The sequence below is a fragment of the Salmo salar genome, chromosome ssa06 (assembly GCF_905237065.1).
Source record: "Salmo salar chromosome ssa06, Ssal_v3.1, whole genome shotgun sequence".
In the NCBI taxonomy this organism is placed as follows: Eukaryota; Metazoa; Chordata; class Actinopteri; order Salmoniformes; family Salmonidae; genus Salmo; species Salmo salar.
In genome coordinates this window covers 90,252,927-90,270,902 of record NC_059447.1, presented here as the reverse complement: position 1 = coordinate 90,270,902, position 17,976 = coordinate 90,252,927, and the positions used below count along the sequence as shown (strand labels likewise).

At 40.8% G+C, this 17,976-nt stretch overlaps 2 protein-coding genes across 2 annotated transcripts; both read right to left on the bottom strand.

The window, feature by feature from the left end:
• Window positions 1-522: 522 nt before the first annotated feature.
• LOC106608291 (translation initiation factor eIF-2B subunit beta) lies at window positions 523-5,453 on the bottom strand. Its single transcript, XM_014206154.2, has 8 exons — window positions 5,161-5,453; window positions 3,850-3,970; window positions 3,297-3,448; window positions 2,381-2,544; window positions 1,490-1,585; window positions 1,231-1,368; window positions 889-955; window positions 523-725 (listed from the first exon to the last, which is right to left on the bottom strand). Exons 1-8 carry the CDS (start codon window positions 5,330-5,332, stop codon window positions 568-570), a joined length of 1,068 nt encoding a protein of 355 aa, XP_014061629.1. The 5' UTR covers window positions 5,333-5,453; the 3' UTR covers window positions 523-567.
• A 63-nt stretch (window positions 5,454-5,516) lies between these two features.
• Window positions 5,517-17,682, bottom strand: tmed10 (transmembrane p24 trafficking protein 10). The gene is made up of 5 exons (XM_014206155.2): window positions 17,401-17,682; window positions 16,491-16,611; window positions 15,889-15,962; window positions 8,425-8,551; window positions 5,517-8,173 (listed from the first exon to the last, which is right to left on the bottom strand). The coding sequence occupies exons 1-5, from the start codon at window positions 17,575-17,577 to the stop codon at window positions 8,052-8,054; spliced, it is 621 nt and encodes a 206-aa protein (XP_014061630.1). The 5' UTR covers window positions 17,578-17,682; the 3' UTR covers window positions 5,517-8,051.
• Window positions 17,683-17,976: the final 294 nt, after the last annotated feature.

Genomic DNA, 17,976 nt, shown 5'->3' with positions numbered 1-17,976 from the left:
TTGGTTTGCATATATAACAGAAATATGCTATTACAATGACAACACTCGTATCGTGAAGAAACCCACAGAGCAGAGCAGACAATGTATAATATCCATTGAAAGTAAATGTAAACAACGTTGATTCAACTTGTGTGTGTCCACTGACAACAATTTGTAAACGATAATGTTAATTCATTTTCGCCCGTTTCTGATTTAGGAGGCTGCCTCCTGCTGGTGCTCCGGCGTAACTACAACTATCTTTCTGAATACTTCATCCCGAGTTCCAGTAGTGGGCGCTGTTCCGGCTTCCTACTGGTAAGCAATATCATTGTAAAGAATTTATTTTCTTCTTTGAAATAACATTCTGTAAATTCTATTAAATTACAATGAAGTCTGATACAAAAAGTTCAGAAACTTGCAGCAAATCAAATCTATTTTTTACATTTCTTACATCAGCTGATATATCAAATCATACTATAAACTCAGTGGTTTCACAAATCATTGAAAAGACTAAAACAAACCAAATGCAATCCATTGCATAACCCTTTTTTAAAATTTTTTATTTATTATGATTAGCATTTACACTGATTACAGTTTGTGGTCCTCAGGGTGGTAGAGCTCACTCATCAGCCGGTAGATGTAAGAGGGAGCGTTGCCGCCGATGTTAGAGATGAACAGAGTGATGAGTTCTGGAGGAACGTAGTCGAACACGGGGCAGTGCACGTTCACCTTGGATAGAATCTCTCCTACAGAGACAAACAGATGAGAGTCAGATGAGAGAATTTTTTTTATGAGTCATTGCTAGCTTTTACACAGACAAGCGTTGATTACTTTCTGGTGTTACAGACACTTTGGTAAAGAGTCTCAAGAGTATAAAACACTAAATAAGTTCTCAATTAAAAGTACTACCTGCTGCGAATGGAAGCACCTCGTGTGGGGAGACAAACTTATGGAATGTGTCCTCTTCATTGGGGAACTGAGAACAGGAAAACAACTATTTTCGTCATTCAATGATAAGGAGCTTTCAGGTGAAGAAAGGGCTCACTGACATCCATCTCCATCCAGAAGGTGTTCATGTTCATACTGAATATCAAATCATCAAATTTATAAACGCCCATCTTACATCAGCTGATGTCTCAAAGTGCTGTACAGAAACCCAGCCTAAAACCCCAAAACAGCAAGTAATGCAGGTGTAGAAGCACGGTGGCAAGGAAAAACTCCCTAGAAAGGCCAGAATATGGTTGTGAATACCTGAGGCGAGAGCTTAAACATGGGAGAGCAGATGATGAGCGGAGTAGAGTGGTGCCTGGCTGCTAGAGCTACAGAGTGAGTTCCATTGACCGCCCTGAGCCCGCCATTGGCTAGAACTGTCTGTGTGCCGATGATGACCTGGAAAACACCACATCTGGTCCATTAACAGCAGTCAAGCTATCAATAGTTTAGTAAGAGCCTGTTCTAAAATAAGCAACATCACAGTAAAACATTTTTTTTTTTTTAAAGTCAAACTCACCTTATTCACTCGGGACATCACTGCAAATATGGCAGCATCTGCTATTACAGTGGTCTCAATGCCCGCTTTGGAGAGACCAGTAGCCATTTCATGACCCTTGGGAGAGGGACAAAGGTCATTACTGTAGCATATTAAATAATGAAATATTATGGAGAGAATAAATTAATTAAATAGATGCCTCCCATGTGTGCTTCCTTTAACACTACTGTATATACATATAAATAGATAGAAGGATGGCGGGATGGATAGATAGAGGAATGATAGATGGATAGGAGGGAGGGATGATGATGAGGGAGGGATAGAGGGATGATGGATGAGGGAGGCAGGGATGGATGAGGGAGGGAGGGCTAGAGGAATGATAGATGGATAGGAGGGAAGGATAGAGGGATAATGGATGGATAGAGGGAGGCAGGAATGGGGGAGGGAGGGATGATGGATGGATAGAGGGAGGGAGGGATGATGAAAGAGGGAGGGAGGATGGATGGATGGATAGAGGGAGGCAGGGAGGGATGAGGGAGGGATAGAGGGATGATGGATGGATGGGGGAGGCAGGGAGGGATGATGGATGGATGGATAGAGGCAGGGAGGGATAGAGGGATGATGGATGGATAGAGGGAGGGAGGCAGGGATGGATGGATGGATGAGGGAGGGATAGAGGGATGATGGATGGATGGATGGATGAGGGAGGGAGGGAGGGATGATGGATAGATGGATGGATAGAGGCAGGGAGGGATGCTGGATGGATAGAGGGATGATGGATAGAGGGAGGGAGGGATAGATGAATGGATGGATAGATATAGGCATGCAGGAAGAGAGGGATAGATAGAGATGGAGGTATAGTTGGATGGTGGGATGTTGGGAGCGAATGAGGGATGAAAGGATGGCGTATACCTGGCAGAAGGGGGCACACTCAGCCACGATGACGTGGAACTTGCGTTTCCTCGCTGCGTCTTTGAGGAAAGCCTCGACGGTGCGTGAGCGGCCGACAGTCATGATGACCTCGTTGGAGTGGATGTGCTCCAGGGCCTGCATGGCGATGTTGTCTGTGGTGCCATCTGGGAGAGAGAAAGACGACAAGAAGGAGAATATAACAGTAAACTCAGTGCTGCTTGACCAAGGATAATATTCTCATAGGATCTTTAGGAATAAGCAGTGTACAGATTAAAAGCACTAGAGAACATGGGGGCTGAAAGGAGACTTCAGCTAATGCCAACTACGTCCTTCCGATGGTACAAAGATACAGTCAGATGTTATTTTCCTTACTCTTCAGTTAAGCGACATGATTATATCTCCCTCACTAACTTTAAGCATCAGCTGTCTGTGCAGCTTACAGATCATTGCACCTGTACATAGCCCATCTGTAAATAGCCCACCCAACTACCTCATCCCCATATTGTTATTTATTTTTTGCTCCTTTGCACCCCAGTACCTCTACTTGCACATTCATCTTCTGCACATCTATCACTCCAGTGTTTAATTGTTAAATTGTAATTATTTTGCCACTATGGCCTATGTATTGCCTTACCTCCCTAATCTTACTACATTTGCACACACTGTATGTATACTTTTTCTATTGTATTATTGACTGTACGTTTGTTTATGCCATGTGTATCTCTGTGTTGTTGTTTGTGTCACATTGCTTTGCTTTATCTTGGCCAGGTCGCAGTTGTAAATGAGAACTTGTTCTCAACTGGCCTACCTGGTTAAATAAAGGTGAAATAAAATAAATGAAAAAGCTTAAAAGCTGCTGGAATGAATTTGATAACGGTTGGTGTTAATATGTGTGTGATATCAGTGAGAATCTTACCAAGCTCTGTGAGGAGTTCATTGATGGCCTCTATGACGTTGGCTTTGAGATGAATAAAGTGTTGTCTGAAGTTCTCCTCAATCAACCCCCCTGACGTCAGCAGCTTGTGGAGGGACTCCTGCTGCTCGGTCTCCTCACTGCTACCACGGAACCTGAGGAAACAAAAAACATAGTTGACATGAGAAGAGAGTGACAAGCTGAGTATATTTAATTGAAATGACCGTAGAACAACAAGACATTGTACAGATGGTAGCTTTAACATGAGGAGAGCGGCAACAGAGAAATCGTCAACAAGTCCATCTATTACATAATTAACCAGAATCTGTTTAGCTAACGTTCCACTCACTGTACTCCATGACATATGCCCAAAATGATGTTTAGCATGACAGGGTTGGTAAGGAGTGGAACGATAGCTAAACAGATTGGTACCCAGACTAGCCTATGATATGGACAACCATAACAAGTGTATCAGACACCAGATGAACAATGTTGATTATAAACCGTCAGCCTGTTCTTTGAAGGAATATTCCCCAGACTCCCCCATCTCTCTCACCTGGCATACTCCTCCCTGATGATCTTGAGTACGCGCCGTACCATGTTGCCCACGGTGGTCTCCGACGGTTGGGCGGCCGTCATTCTCCTTCCCTCGTTGCGAATTATCTCCATCAGGTCACCTGTTATAACATACAAGAGGATTTCTTTGTCATACATCATTCCTAGTAAGTGAATAGAGAAATAGTAATCGCGTCTTTTTGTGAGAACGAACTCAGCCATGGTTTGTTGTACAAAGCATATGGGGGAAATTATTAGCGTTTTTTTTAAGGGGTTTCGGATAAAACGTTGAAAATAAAGTCTGTGGTAAACAGACTTAGGATATCTTATATGTTTTGTTATATGAGAATCTTCATCAGCTAATGTCAAATTCTTCAAAATTCACAAAAAGTATGTAATGATTAAAAAAACACAAAGCACATAAAGGCTTCATAATTCATAAAGTTCATGTTAACTGACTGGTATTATCGCACAGAACAAAATGTATTAACCTCAGACCTTATTTTCGGTATTTATTATTAATTCCCCATTCATTTTTCCCTATAGGGATGGCTGAACGAGCAAGAGATAACTTATTTCCGGGTTTTAGAACTACAAACTGGCTATTAACTATTATCAAAGACTTTTAGAAATAACCCAAGATAGACCACTGCCTGTCGTTTTCAACGGGAGCAAATTAAATCATAGTGGTCAGAACGAGTAAGGAGACAGTGAGCTCCTATTGGCGCGTTCTGGCATTTATTTGCATATTTCCGTTAGGTAACGCCTACTATGTAAAGTGCGTGTGTTCAATAACTCAATTCGCCCTTTCTCTCCTAAACAATGCCATTTAAAAAAAGCTTTGGCAAAGGTTAAAGTCTAAAAAAAAAACGCAATCCACTTTGTTTGTTACAGATCCTAGTTTTGGAAACAGAAAACTGTATATGAATTCAAATGTTTAACGATGAGAAAAAATAGCAGAAATGTCGGTCAAAATCCATTAAGCTCCATCTTCTCCCACTGGGCTTCCCTCTCATCACCATATTTGGTAGTGAGTAGAAACGTCAACCGGATGCTTCACATTTATAAATCCGGTGAAATATCTGTCTAATTGTTCTATCTGTACTATGATGTCCAGACAGCTCAGTCACACCATTGACCAGTTTCAAAATTACATCAGCTTCTTGTGGCAGTTCAGATTTTGACAATGCGTCTGATAGCGGATAAAAAGTTGGTCACAAATGTGAAATGTAATTTACAAAAAACACTTACAGCTATCTTGAGAACTAGAAAACCATTAATCTAGCTAGAGTTCTGCTGTTATAATGTTCACCTGCGCTGCTCCATCGTGCTTGGGCTGTTATTCTCCGAAGCAAATATGTGGTTTCTCTGGCCATTTCCCCCGACCCTCGGAGGGGTCCTGTCCCACTACCTCCCCGCTTCAAATCGGCAAGAAAAGCCTCGATTCGTTCCGTAAGATCTGTTTCCTTGTCTGCCCCAGGCATATTGTTTTCTGTATTCACCTGCTAGATGCTGTATAAAAATAAATAAAAAACAATTGGGTGTTGTCACACATTTACTTAAGAGGGAAATTGAACCGGAACTACATTGCGCGTGAAGGATGGCGCTTCCGGGTCATTATATTAGTCCAATGCTGATTGGACCAAATGATTAGAAACCCACATCATGCAATGTTTTCATAGATTTCATAATTTATTCATAAAAATTGTATATTATTAGGTAGACAGTAACAGGTAGACAGTACTAGTGTAACCTTAATACAATAATATATGATCCATTTATGAAGATGCCATAATGACAAAGATTTTTAGAGCCAAGCAGGAGCTAATGAGATCCTGTTGGTGCCTTAGGGAACTCCTCCCCTGTGAAGTGCTTGTGCAGTAACTCAATTCGCCCATGCACTCTTTCTAAACAACGCTCTTTGTAGAAACATTGGCAAAGTCTACAAAATGCGCTCCACTGTTACATATTTTAGTTTTGGAAACAAAGCTATATGGAATTAAAATGTTTAAATCGATGAGAACATGCAGAATGTAGGCCAAAACCCACTGCCGGACACTTGGCTTCCTCTCGTCACCAGATTTGGTAGTGAGTGGAAACGCCAACTGGATTTTTCACATTTTTACATCCGGTGAAATATTTGGCTCATTGTTCTGTGATAATGCTGCGTGGATGTCATTTGGTCATCCCATCACAAAATTCCAAGCAACATTTTTTTATTTATTTTTTATATCCATCCAATATTTTATTGAATAAAAGCCTAACACAAACCTTTTCCAAATTGATATCACCATAGAAATCATTGACTGAAAACATAGCAAATGTTCACTGTTAAAAAATGATGTACCCCACATAATTGGTTAATGCAGTAGCTTAATAACAGTGACAAAAAAATTGTTGGAATATCTTTTAACCAACTCCAAACCCTCATGTAACCCAGACCCCATAATTATCTCAGAAAGAATGTTGGATGGATCTTGGTCGCAGATCGGTTTGTACTCTAACTCCATTGCCGTCCTCATCACGCAAAACCTGACAAAGAGTTGCCATGATAGCACAAAGAGTGGCACTCAGGCTAGGATCTTGGATGTAAGTGTTTGTAATTTGAAATCGATCCCCAAAAAAATCAATAAGCAATAGCCTGGTCCCAGATCTGTTTGTGTTGTCTTGCTTTGCCAACTCCAAATTGTCACTGTTGTCAAACAAACAGATCTGGGACCAGGCTAAAGCAACAAATCATTTCCCCTGAAATTGCAGTAAAAATAAAAAAACACTAGCCTACCCAAATGGAACACATTCCAGGAAGAGTCAGGATATTTTCCATGTTACTACAAAACTACCACCGATGCAAAGCTGGCATGTAAAATGGCAGTACAATCGTACTATCCTGATGTTGATGATAGTATACTGTCAGGTTTGACATGCATTTGTGGGTCAGGTTCTAATAGCCAGATGATTCAAGGGTTCTCAAAAGAAGAAGGGTAATTCATACAGGGAACTTCTACTTGGCTTAAAAACACATTCAGATGGCAATGTAGATGTGTGGCTGTTATATTTTGTATATCTTAAAATAAAATAAAAACTTAAGAACTAGCAACAAGTGTTCTAGAAATGACCTAGTTTTCAAAATGATATTTAACTGCATCCAAAATTACAGCCTATTCCCTAAATAGTGCACTACTTTTGACCAGGGCCCAATGCATTTTTATATGGAATAGGGTGACATTTAAGACAACCAACCAACCATTCAGTCATTCCCTGATAACTTATGAAACCCTCTCCCTCAAAATACCTGCCCTGCGATAGCATTTACAAAATCAAAACAAACTAAAAGACGCTGTCAAAATGTAGTTACCAAACATGTATTCAAATGAATTAACCGACAAAGCACAGAAGTTCAGTGGTTGCCATAGTTTCTCTCTTTTGAGTTATACCACATTCCACCTGCTGTTCATAAAAGGCTTCACTTAAAAAGGGCAACAATATAAAGGTACATCTCAAAAGGTACCCTATTGCAATACTTTTGACCAGAGCCCTATGGGACCTGGTTAAAAGTAGTGCACTATATAGGGAATAGGGTGCCTTTGGCGACACACAGCACACTATAGCCTATAGCTCGCTTGGCATGGCCAAGACTTTGTACAACACTATAAAGGGCCATAGACGTTCTCTCAAGGGGGCAACCATTCATCCCAACAAAATAAAAAAGGCATAACTCCAAATCAAACTGTACACATTAAATGACAATCTGAGAAATGTAAATAACACATGGAATATTTTCGCTCTCTGAAGATAAATCTGTGTATCATTCTACCTGTACCTTTAAAAAAAAATAATAATAATAATAATTTCACTCTGCTGAATGAGCCCCAGGTGTATATAGTTTTCAGAGAATAGGCTACCCCTTGGTGCCCTCTCACACCACCGAAACTAGTAGAGAGTTCTGCTCAACCCTTTGTTTTGTCATTATTGGATAGGTCCGAAACGGTGCCCTGGTTATTCCCTGTATAGCGCACTACTTTTGACCAGAGTCTACAGGGTTTCGGTAAAAACTTCAGCCTATGGGGCTCTGGTCAAAAGTAGTTCACTATACAGGGTGTCATTTTGGACAAAGCCATAGTTTTTGTTGAAGCTAGTCCGAGGAGGGTGAAGGTTGATCGGGTAGCATCGGCTGCTCCCCCTGGGTATAGTGGTGATGCCTCTCTACTCAATCAGCTTCTTTGCCTTGAAGAAGCGTCGCAGGTAGAAGACCTGCCAGGTGGCCAGGCCAATCAGACAGCACATAGAGAAGATGCTGAAGTACAGGACGCGTGTGTTGGTGGACTCTGGAAGACAGAGAACAGAGTTAGAAATATAGATGATAATGAGTAATGTCATGTAAAAAATGTGTTGACGATGAGCTAAGACTGTACATCAGAATGATCACATGTATAACTTGAAATTCTGCATAAAACATGTATTGATGGTCAAGGGAAGATTTCTCAAATGGACGGACTGAGTTCACACAATCACACAACACAGGTCCATGTCAGACTAGTAAATGGAAGTACTACCATCAGTACTGTGCTCTTCTTACCGTTGGTATCTCTCATCTCCTCCTCCCTCCTCTTCATGTAGGCAAAGTCATTAACGATGGACTCTGATAGGTCCTCCAGTCGCCTTAGCTCCACCTCCAGGGGCTTCAGCTTCTCCACTTTGGCGATCTGAGTGGACGAGAGAACCGCCAATCAAAAAAACAATTCAACGCCACAATTCATCCCTTACTGGTAGGTGTTTATTGGATTGGATTTAGGATCTCAACTTGTTCCGTTGGATAGTGCAGCAGGAAAGGGATGAACATTTATAAATAAGGAAATTCTAGATGAAGTTTGTCCAGTAGATGTCACTGTCGAGCTGCGCTGTAGCAGTGCCAGTTTTCCCAGTAGTTCAACAGGAACAGTGCAATCGGTCTGGTATGCAGAACGCTTTAGCCCTCCTCTCTCTCTAGTTTTACAGAATTTCTCTTCCCACAAGCTACAAGCTAAAACATATAAACTCAGCCAAAAAAAAATAAAAAAAAAACGTCGTCTCACTGTCAACTGTGTTTATTTTCAGCAAACTTAACATGTGTAAATATTTGTATGAACATAAGATTCAACAACTGAGACATGTACTGAACAAGTTCCACAGACATGTGACTAACAGAAATGGAATAATGTGTCCCTGAACAAAGGGGGGGGGGGGGCAAAAGTAACAGTCAGTATCTGGTGTGGCCACCAGCTGCATTAAGTACTGCAGTGCATCTCCTCCTCATGGACTGCACCAGATTTGCCAGTTCTTGCTGTGAGATGTTAACCCATTCTTCCACCAAGGCACCTGCAAATTCCTGGAGGGAATGGCCCTAGCCCTCACCCTCCGATCCAACAGGTCCCAGACGTGTTCAATGGGATTGAGATCCGGGCTCTTCGCTGGCCATGGCAGAACACTGACATTTCTGTCTTGCAGGAAATCGCGCACAGAACGAGCAGTATGGCTGGTGGCATTATCATGCTGGAGGGTCATGTCAGGATGAGCCTGCAGGAAGGGTACCACATGAGGGAGGAGGATGTCTTCCCTGTAACTCACAGCGTTGAGAATGCCTGCAATAACAACAAGCTCAGTCCGATGATGCTGTGAAACACCGCCCCAGACCATGACGGACCCTCCACCTCCAAATCGATCTCGCTCCAGAGTACAGGCCTCGGTGTAACGCTCCTTCCTTCGACGATAAACGCGAAAACCGACCATCACCCCTGGTGAGACAAAACCGCGACTCGTCAGTGAAGAGCACTTTTTGCCAGTCCTGTCTGGTCCAGCAACGTTGGGTTTGTGCCCATAGGCGACGTTGTTGCCAGTGATGTCTGGTGAGGACCTGCCTTACAACAGGCCTACAAGCCCTCAGTCCAGCCTCTCTCAGCCTTTTGCGGACAGTCTGAGCACTGATGGAGGGATTGTGCGTTCCTGGTGTAACTTGGGCACTTGTTGTTGCCATCCTGTACCTGTCCCGCAGGTGTACCGATCCTGTGCAGGTGTTGTTACACGTGGTCTGCCACTGCGAGGACGATCAGCTGTCCGTCCTGTCTCCCTGTAGTGCTGTCTTAGGCGTCTCACAGTACAGACATTGCAACTTATTGCCCTGGCCACATCTGCAGTCCTAATGCCTCCTTGCAGCATGCCTAAGGCACGTTCACACAGATGAGCAGGGACCCTGGGTATCTTTCTGTTGGTATTTTTCCAGAGTCAGTAGAAAGGCCTCTTTAGTGTCCTAAGTTTTTATAACTGTGACCTTAATTGCCTACCGTCTGTAAGCTACTAGTGTCTTAACGATCATTCCACAGGTGCATGTTCATTAATTGTTTATGGTTCATTGAACAAGCATGGGAAACAGTGTTTAAACCCTTTACAATTAAGATCTGTGAAGTTATTTGGATTGTAACGAATTATCTTTGAAAGACAGGGTCCTGAAAAAGGGGCGTTTCTTTTTTTGCTGAGATTATAAAGAAATTGGATCAGGACAATATTGAAAAAAAAATAATCTGTATTTTGGCTAGGGCAATTTCAAATATATACATACACACACGAATGGAGGATGTCAGAAAAACTGGAAAATCACATTTCTCAACCAATTAAATAACTTTGTAACGATGCCGTATTCCATTGGAAATGATGTACTTTTGGTTTACCAAAACGCAATGACGTTGTCGGTCTGGTCGAGGCGTAAGAAAAAAAAAAAAAGAGAACAAGTGACATCAAGCTGACCAGACAGACCAGGTGACCAGACGGACCAGACAGACGTCAAAGTAGCAGGACATTGCGTTGGTTACAGACAAGACAGGGATTCTAGCCAACTTGCACTTCCTGGTTTCCTTGCCAACTAGACTCTACTCTAACACCACACGTTGACGTAGCTAAGTACGCATGTACTGTACAGTATTCACCCACATAGGCATGCCCACATTAACACAGACACCAGTAGCTGGTCCTCCAACCCACGCATGAGCTTCGGGCTCAATCAGTATGTGTGGGGTGTGGGTAGAGTGGATTATCAATTCACAATACAAGTCAGCAGAACAGTGTGTGCAGTGTTTACTCTAGTGCCTTCAGAAAGTATTCACACCCCTTTACTTGTTCCACATTTTGTTGTGTTATAGCCTGAATTTAAAATGAATTGTGTCACTGGCCTACACACCATACCCATTAATGTCAAAGTATAATGTTTTTTATTTTATCAAACACAGATCCAACCACAAAAGACCAGAGAGGTTTTTCAATGCCTCGCAAAGAAGGGCACCTATTGGTAGATGGGTAAAAAGAAAGCATACATTGAATATCCCTTTGAGCATGGTGAAGTTATTAATTACACTTTGGATGGTGTATCAATAAACCCAGTCACTACAAAGATACAGGCGTCCTTCCTAACTCAGTTGCCGGAGAGGAAGGAAACCGCTCAGGCATTTCACCATGAGGTCAATGGTGACTTTAAAACAGTTACAGAGTTTAACCTGTTATGGCTAGGGGGCAGTATTTTTACGGCCGGATAAAAAAACGTACCCAATTTAATCTGATTATTACTCCTGCCCAGAAACTAGAATATGCATATAATTATTCGCTTTGGATAGAAAACACTCCAAAGTTTCTAAAACTGTTTGATTGGTGTCTGTGAGTATAACAGAACTCATTTGGCAGGCCAAAACCTGAGAAGATTCTGTACAGGAAGTACCCTGTCTGACCATTTTTTGGCCTTCTTGATTATCTCTATCCAATACAGGGGATCTCTGCTGTTACGTGACACTTCCTACGGCTCCCATGGGCTCTCAGAAGGCGGCAAAAAGCTGAATGATATCGAGGCAGCCCCTGGCTGAAAAACATTAGCGCGTTTGGATAGTGGCCAGTCACAGTACTATGAGACTCAGGCTCGTGCACGAGAGGATCCCATGCTTTTATTTTCTCTCTCTTTTGTACGTAAACACGCTTTCCCGGTCGGAATATTATCGCTTTTTTACGAGAAAAATGACATAAAAATTTATTTTAAAACAGCGGTTGACATGCTTCGAAGTACGGTAATGGAATATTTAGAATTTTTTGTCACGAAATGCGTCGTGCGCATGACCCTTATTTACACTTCGGATAGTGTCTTGAACGCACGAACAAAACGCCGCTATTTGGATATAACTATGGATTATTTTGAACCAAACCAACATTTGTTATTGAAGTAGCAGTCCTGGGAGTGCATTCTGACGAAGAACACCAAAGGTAATCAAACTTTTCTAATAGTAAATCGGAGTTTGGTCAGGGCTAAACTTGGTGGGTGTCTAAATAGCTAGCCGTGATGGCCGGGCTATCTACTCAGAATATTGCAAAATGTGCTTTCACCGAAAAGCTATTTTAAAATCGGACACCTCGATTGCACAAAGGAGTTCTGTATCTATAATTCTTAAAATAATTGTTATGTTTTTTGTGAACGTTTATCGTGAGTAATTTAGTAAATTCACCGGAGGTTTGCAGGGGGTATGCTAGTTCTGAACGTCACATGCTAATGTAAAAAGCTGGTTTTTGATATAAATATGAACTTCATTGAACAAAACATGCATGTATTGTATAACATAATGTCCTAGGCGTGTCATCTGATGAAGATCAAAGGTTAGTGCTGCATTTAGCTGTGGTTTTGTTTTTTGTGACATTATATGCTAGCTTGAAAAATGGGTGTCTGATTATTTCTGGCTGGGTACTCTGCTGACATAATCTAATGTTTTGCTTTCGCTGTAAAGCCTTTTTGAAATCAGACAGTGTGGTTAGATAAAGGAGTCTTGTCTTTAAAATGCTGTAAAATAGTCATATGTTTGAAAAATTGAAGTTTTTGTATTTTTGAGGAATTTGTAATTCGCGCCACACCTATCATTGGATATTGGAGCAGGTGTTCCGCTAGCGTAACGTCTAGATGTAAGAGGTTAATCACTGTGATAGGAGAAAACTGAGGATGGATCAACAACATTGTAGTTACTCCACAATACTAACCTAAAATGGCAGAGTGAGAAGAAGGAAGCCTGTACAGAATACAAATATTCCAAAACATGCAATAAGGCACTAAAATAATACTGCAAAAAAATGTGGCAAAGAAATTACCTTTATGACTTAAATACAAAGTGTTATGTTTGGGGCAAATCCATATTTTCAAACATGGTGGTGGCTGCATCATTTCATGGGTATGCTTGTCATCGTTAAGGACTAGGGAGTTTTTTTGTTTTTTTTAAAGGAACGGAATAGAGCTAAGCACAGGAAATATCCTAGAGGAAAACTTGCTTCAGTCTGCTTTCCACCAGACACTGGGAGATGAATTCACCTTTCAGCAGGACAATGAACTAAAACACAAAGCCAAATCTACACTGGAGTGGCTAACCAAGAAGACAATGAATATTCCCGAGTGGCCGACAGGGAATCAAATTGTCTTTTTTTGGTCCACCAGCCACTGTGAGAAGTAGATTTTTAATTTTTTTTTAATCTACCAGCCACTGATTCTTTTTACCAGCCAAAATATTTTTGGCCCACTAAAATTACACCAACAAAACACACAAAAACAGATGAACATGCTTTGTAATGTTTCTAAAAACAATAAATGTATTACTAGTAAGAAGTAATGTGGTATATTGTTTAATTTCATCTTTTGTGATCTGGGTCTTTTAACCCCCCCAAAATGTTCACCTGCCCCTTTAAGGTTACGGTGGTAATGTGACTCCAGTCATGTTTGTACCTGTGAGATAGAGTCTGACTAGTAGAAACGCCGTCTTCTCTTCTCTAGCAGTTGAAACTCAAATGTAGAAAAACAACCTAGCGTGTGAACAAAATAATGTAAATTGCCAAGAAACAAGGACAAAGTCTCACTTTCGTTTCAAGTAAATTAAAGCTATTTTTATGCCTGTGCGCAGCGCTTCTAAAAATCAATCTTTCACTCAGCTCTTCAGGTGTGCACAGCCCCCAGCCAGGCAGTGTTGCAGCACGAGGTGGAATAGGCTATATAGGATTCCTAGTTCTTTGACTTTGGGCGATTGACATACCAGCTGTGAAACAAAACAGCGGAAATACATTGAAAACAGCTACCGCAGCATTTATGTTACTATAAATTTGATCTTGCAACACTATTTATTTATTTTTATTCACAAATGCGAGTGAAATGATCGCACAGTAGAGCCCTGACTTCCCACCAACATGGCTGGTGAAACAGACATCTTACCCGCCAAAATCTACCCACATTTGGCAGATGTTCATTTTAAGCACTGGTGGCCGAGTTACAGTTTTGACTTAAATCTACTTGGAAAATCTACAGCAAGACTTGAAACTGGCTGTCTAGCAATGATCAACAACCAACTTGACAGAGTTGGAATAATTTTTAATAAAAATGTGCAAATATTGTACAATCCAGGTGTGCAAAGCTCTTAGATAAGTACCCAGAAAGAGACTCACAGCTGTAATCGCTACCAAAAGGTGATTCTAACATGTATTGACTCAGGGGTGTGAATACCTATTTCTGTATGTACATTTTTAATACATTTTCCACCCCCCAAACATTTTTTGTTGTTGTTGTCATTATGGGGTATTGTGTGTAGATGGATGAGAATTTTTTATTTAATACATTTTGAATTCCGACTAACAACAAAATGTGGAATAAGTCAATAGGTTTGAATACTTTCTGAAGGGCCAACACACCATGTTCTAATACTAGCCCAGTGACACGATCATCATAACAATCAGCCCCATGCCATTACATTTGTTTTTCTGTTTCATTTTTTAGATTGTCTAGTTTTTATTTTGGTGGTTGTTAGTTCTCAAAGAAGATGATCTTATAAATATATTGTATATCTGCATTAACTTTTTGTGACTTTATATCCGTTAACTTTACATTAGCTAGGTTTACATCCAAATGACGACAGATTTCACGCAAATATTCAAAAAAATCTACATTAAAAACAATGAGCATTTTTTCCAACCATGTTTCCATTAAACTGACTTTTTTGCAGATGAAAAGCTGTGCGTGATGACGTAGTGCACATAAAAATAACTTAGTGATTCAATTATTTTTTTATTTAAAAAACAAGTTAAATGGGTTTCTATCTAATTTAACTCTACTGCGTTATATAGCGAATGTGCCCACTCTGGTCTTGGCATGTGCGCTCTAGCCAACAGCTTCACTGATACAGTGCGGATAAACTACCTACAATACATGAGATTATTATTATGGACAAAAGAGCCATATCATTTTTATTTGTCAAAATGGCAGCCAGCCATCGATTATCACCAGAAAAAGACCCTCGATCATCTCACCGTGCACTTTCACCATCTTGTGAAATTCATCATCATTTATTTAATCCGTAGTCTAATAAACTGCATGCCTTTCCCCCGAGTCGTAGTGGGAGGACCACACACCATGTCATCCGCATGACTCCAAATTTACTTCAATATTTCGTTATTATATCAATATTTGCGCATAGAGACGTTTCCGCCGCCATTTCACTCAGAATTAATTTTACAGACACACAAGAACAAAAAATCCAACCTTGTCTAGCATATATATATACACGCTATATAATATATATATATTGTTTTGTCGACATTTGGAATGTTTACAGTGAAATTTGCTGTTTCCATCAGGCCCGTCGTGACATTTTTATCCGACGTACTTAACTCGCATAAACCTTTTTGAAAGGAAACGTTCTGCCATCCCCAAAATTATTTCTACTTTTTTTTTTTGTGGCGGCACCTTACATTAAACATTTTGTCCCTCAAAATGTCATGAAATGCTTCTTAAATCCATACCAAAATGTTGGCACCAAATTAACAAGTCATACTATTCCAGACCAATGTGCAGAGGGGCTTCTTTAAACAATTTCAACTATCATTTAACATTTCCTAGACACTGGGCCTGCAAAGCAAAGAAGCAATCCCTTAATGGTGCAAAAGTGTACGTGCATTTCAGTTTCACTTTGCAGCAGTACCAGCAGCAGTACCAGCAGCAGTACCAGCGACTCACCTCTTCATAGTTCTTGGCCTCCACTCCGTGCTTCATGTCCAGATTAAGGAGCTGGTCGGGGATCCTCCCAGTTCCTGGGTGACAGAACAAACATTATTTACAAGGCATGGATGGCTTTACTCAGCTCATTCAATAACAGCAAGCAATAATACATGTTGGAAGGACTCCTTCCAGTCACATGGACCGCGTTCGGCAGGACACAATGTTTTGTTTCATTCAGATAGAAATATGCTACGTAGAACAAACAATGTTCACATTTCTATCTGATACATTTAACAGAGTTTGGGTACTGAATGTGACCCAGCTATAAACCTATCCCGTCCTAACTTATCCCCTGCCTCTTCATTCACTTATTGGTTGCTGACTGACTGGCCTCCATTAACTGTTTAAACAGAGTAATGTTCTCAGAACCCTGACTCAAATGTTGCATGTGCTGGCCAGCTATAGCCTGAAATCCAGAACAGATGGGTACCCACTACTTGTGGTGTAATGCAGTTAGGCTATCAATTGCATTGAACAATGCCTGCTCCTTGCAAACATCTAGGTTAAGGATTACCATTACTTTAAGTACCACAAAATAAATACTATTCACTTTGACTTACCCATGGGCGATTTGCTCTCAAAGCACACTTCAAACATGTCATAATCCTCTGTCGTGAAGGCAAACTTCCCTTTCGTTGCACCTTCCTTTGAGTATAGGATGTGTCCCGACGAGTCTGTGATCTAACGTTAAAACACAGGTGATGGTACAACAACATAAAAAGGCAGAAAATACAACACGTGTATTGACAGCTGGTGCATGAGTGTTGCAACGGGCAACGTTTACCCAATGGAGTGTAATTATAAACTCTCTCACATAACATCAGCTAACTTTGTCCATGTAGTAAGGCAAAATTATAGACTTGTATGATTATAATTTGTATGAGTTGTCAAGTCTTATTTTAACTCTGCATCCACTTTATTGACATCCTCATGAGCAAGATTTTACAGCATGCTAACATCGCTAGCTAAGTAGCTAGCTACACGTATCACAGAGTGGATGGGGGGAGTTAAGACTGACGTGTAACATCCTGAACGTTCACCAACTCAACAGATACTAAACACTGAAATAAAATAGTTACGTTTAAATACCGTTACATGTAATATTATACACACTTCGTTTGATTAAAAAAAAAAGTACAATTCTGCTATTTCAATCAAAACCCATTTAAAAGAGAAAGAACCAGGAAGGACCTGTCACAGGCCCAACCAGGCTACCGCTAGCTATCAGGCTAACGTTAGCTATCAGGCTAACGTTAGCTAACAAGATAACAGCAGCTGTCAACAAGACATTTAGCTAGCCAGCTGTTATGGATAGCAATTTATATAAATACGGTTGCATTTCCACGTATTGTTTTAAGTCACTTCTCGTCAGAAAATGATATGACCAAACTGCGTTTGGGCCTTCACTGTTAACAGTTAGTAGCTAGTTAGTTTAGCTTAGCTTAGCTTAGTCGTCAGCATCAAACTCACCTTCAGGTTGGTTTTTGTGTTAGACTGGTCGCTGACTTCATACTCCCCCGTGACGAGCACGTCTTTGTGAATCTCTTCCCGTAAACATTTCCTTGAATTTACCGGTAAAAAGAAAGAAATTGATAATACCGATTCAATGAGAACCGGTAAAAGCAACAGGGTAGCGAACCGAGCCATGGCTACTAGCCGAAACAAACATGCGCAACCGCTAGTAATACTACTGCAGTTTGGGCTAAATAGCGCCGCAACCGTAAAGGAGGTCAACGAAAGACCAAACGGATGGATGTTTCCACTAGTTACCACAGCCACAAAGTCAAAATTGGTTACATGTATTCAAGGATGGAGTTAGGCATGAGGTTATACATGTGGTTAAGGGTAGGGTTCATGTCAGGGTTAAGTTTAAATCATATTTTAAAAAGATAACTTGTAGAAATTGGGTTTTGTGACTTTGTGGCTGTGATAACTAGTGACGACCGTGGCTGGACGGATGGATGGATGGATCTATAGACAGATAGATTACACAATGATCTAACCAGACAGTACAGTAAGTGTTTAATCCCCAACAGCATTATATAA

What these genes read in the sequence shown, in the direction of transcription:
- LOC106608291 (XM_014206154.2), bottom strand. Translation starts at nt 5,332, where the DNA reads ATGCCTGGGGCAGACAAGGAAACAGATCTTACGGAACGAATCGAGGCT. An exon ending in AGCACGATGGAGCAGCGCAG is followed by an intron (nt 3,971 to 5,160) that starts GTGAACATTATA and finishes ATGTTATAACAG; the next exon opens with GTGACCTGATGGAGATAATT. An exon ending in ATCAGGGAGGAGTATGCCAG is followed by an intron (nt 3,449 to 3,849) that starts GTGAGAGAGATG and finishes TTGTTTCCTCAG; the next exon opens with GTTCCGTGGTAGCAGTGAGG.
- tmed10 (XM_014206155.2), bottom strand. Translation starts at nt 17,577, where the DNA reads ATGGCTCGGTTCGCTACCCTGTTGCTTTTACCGGTTCTCATTGAATCG. An exon ending in AGGCCAAGAACTATGAAGAG is followed by an intron (nt 8,552 to 15,888) that starts GTGAGTCGCTGG and finishes TCGTCCACTCAG; the next exon opens with ATCGCCAAAGTGGAGAAGCT. An exon ending in GGAGATGAGAGATACCAACG is followed by an intron (nt 8,174 to 8,424) that starts GTAAGAAGAGCA and finishes TCTGTCTTCCAG; the next exon opens with AGTCCACCAACACACGCGTC.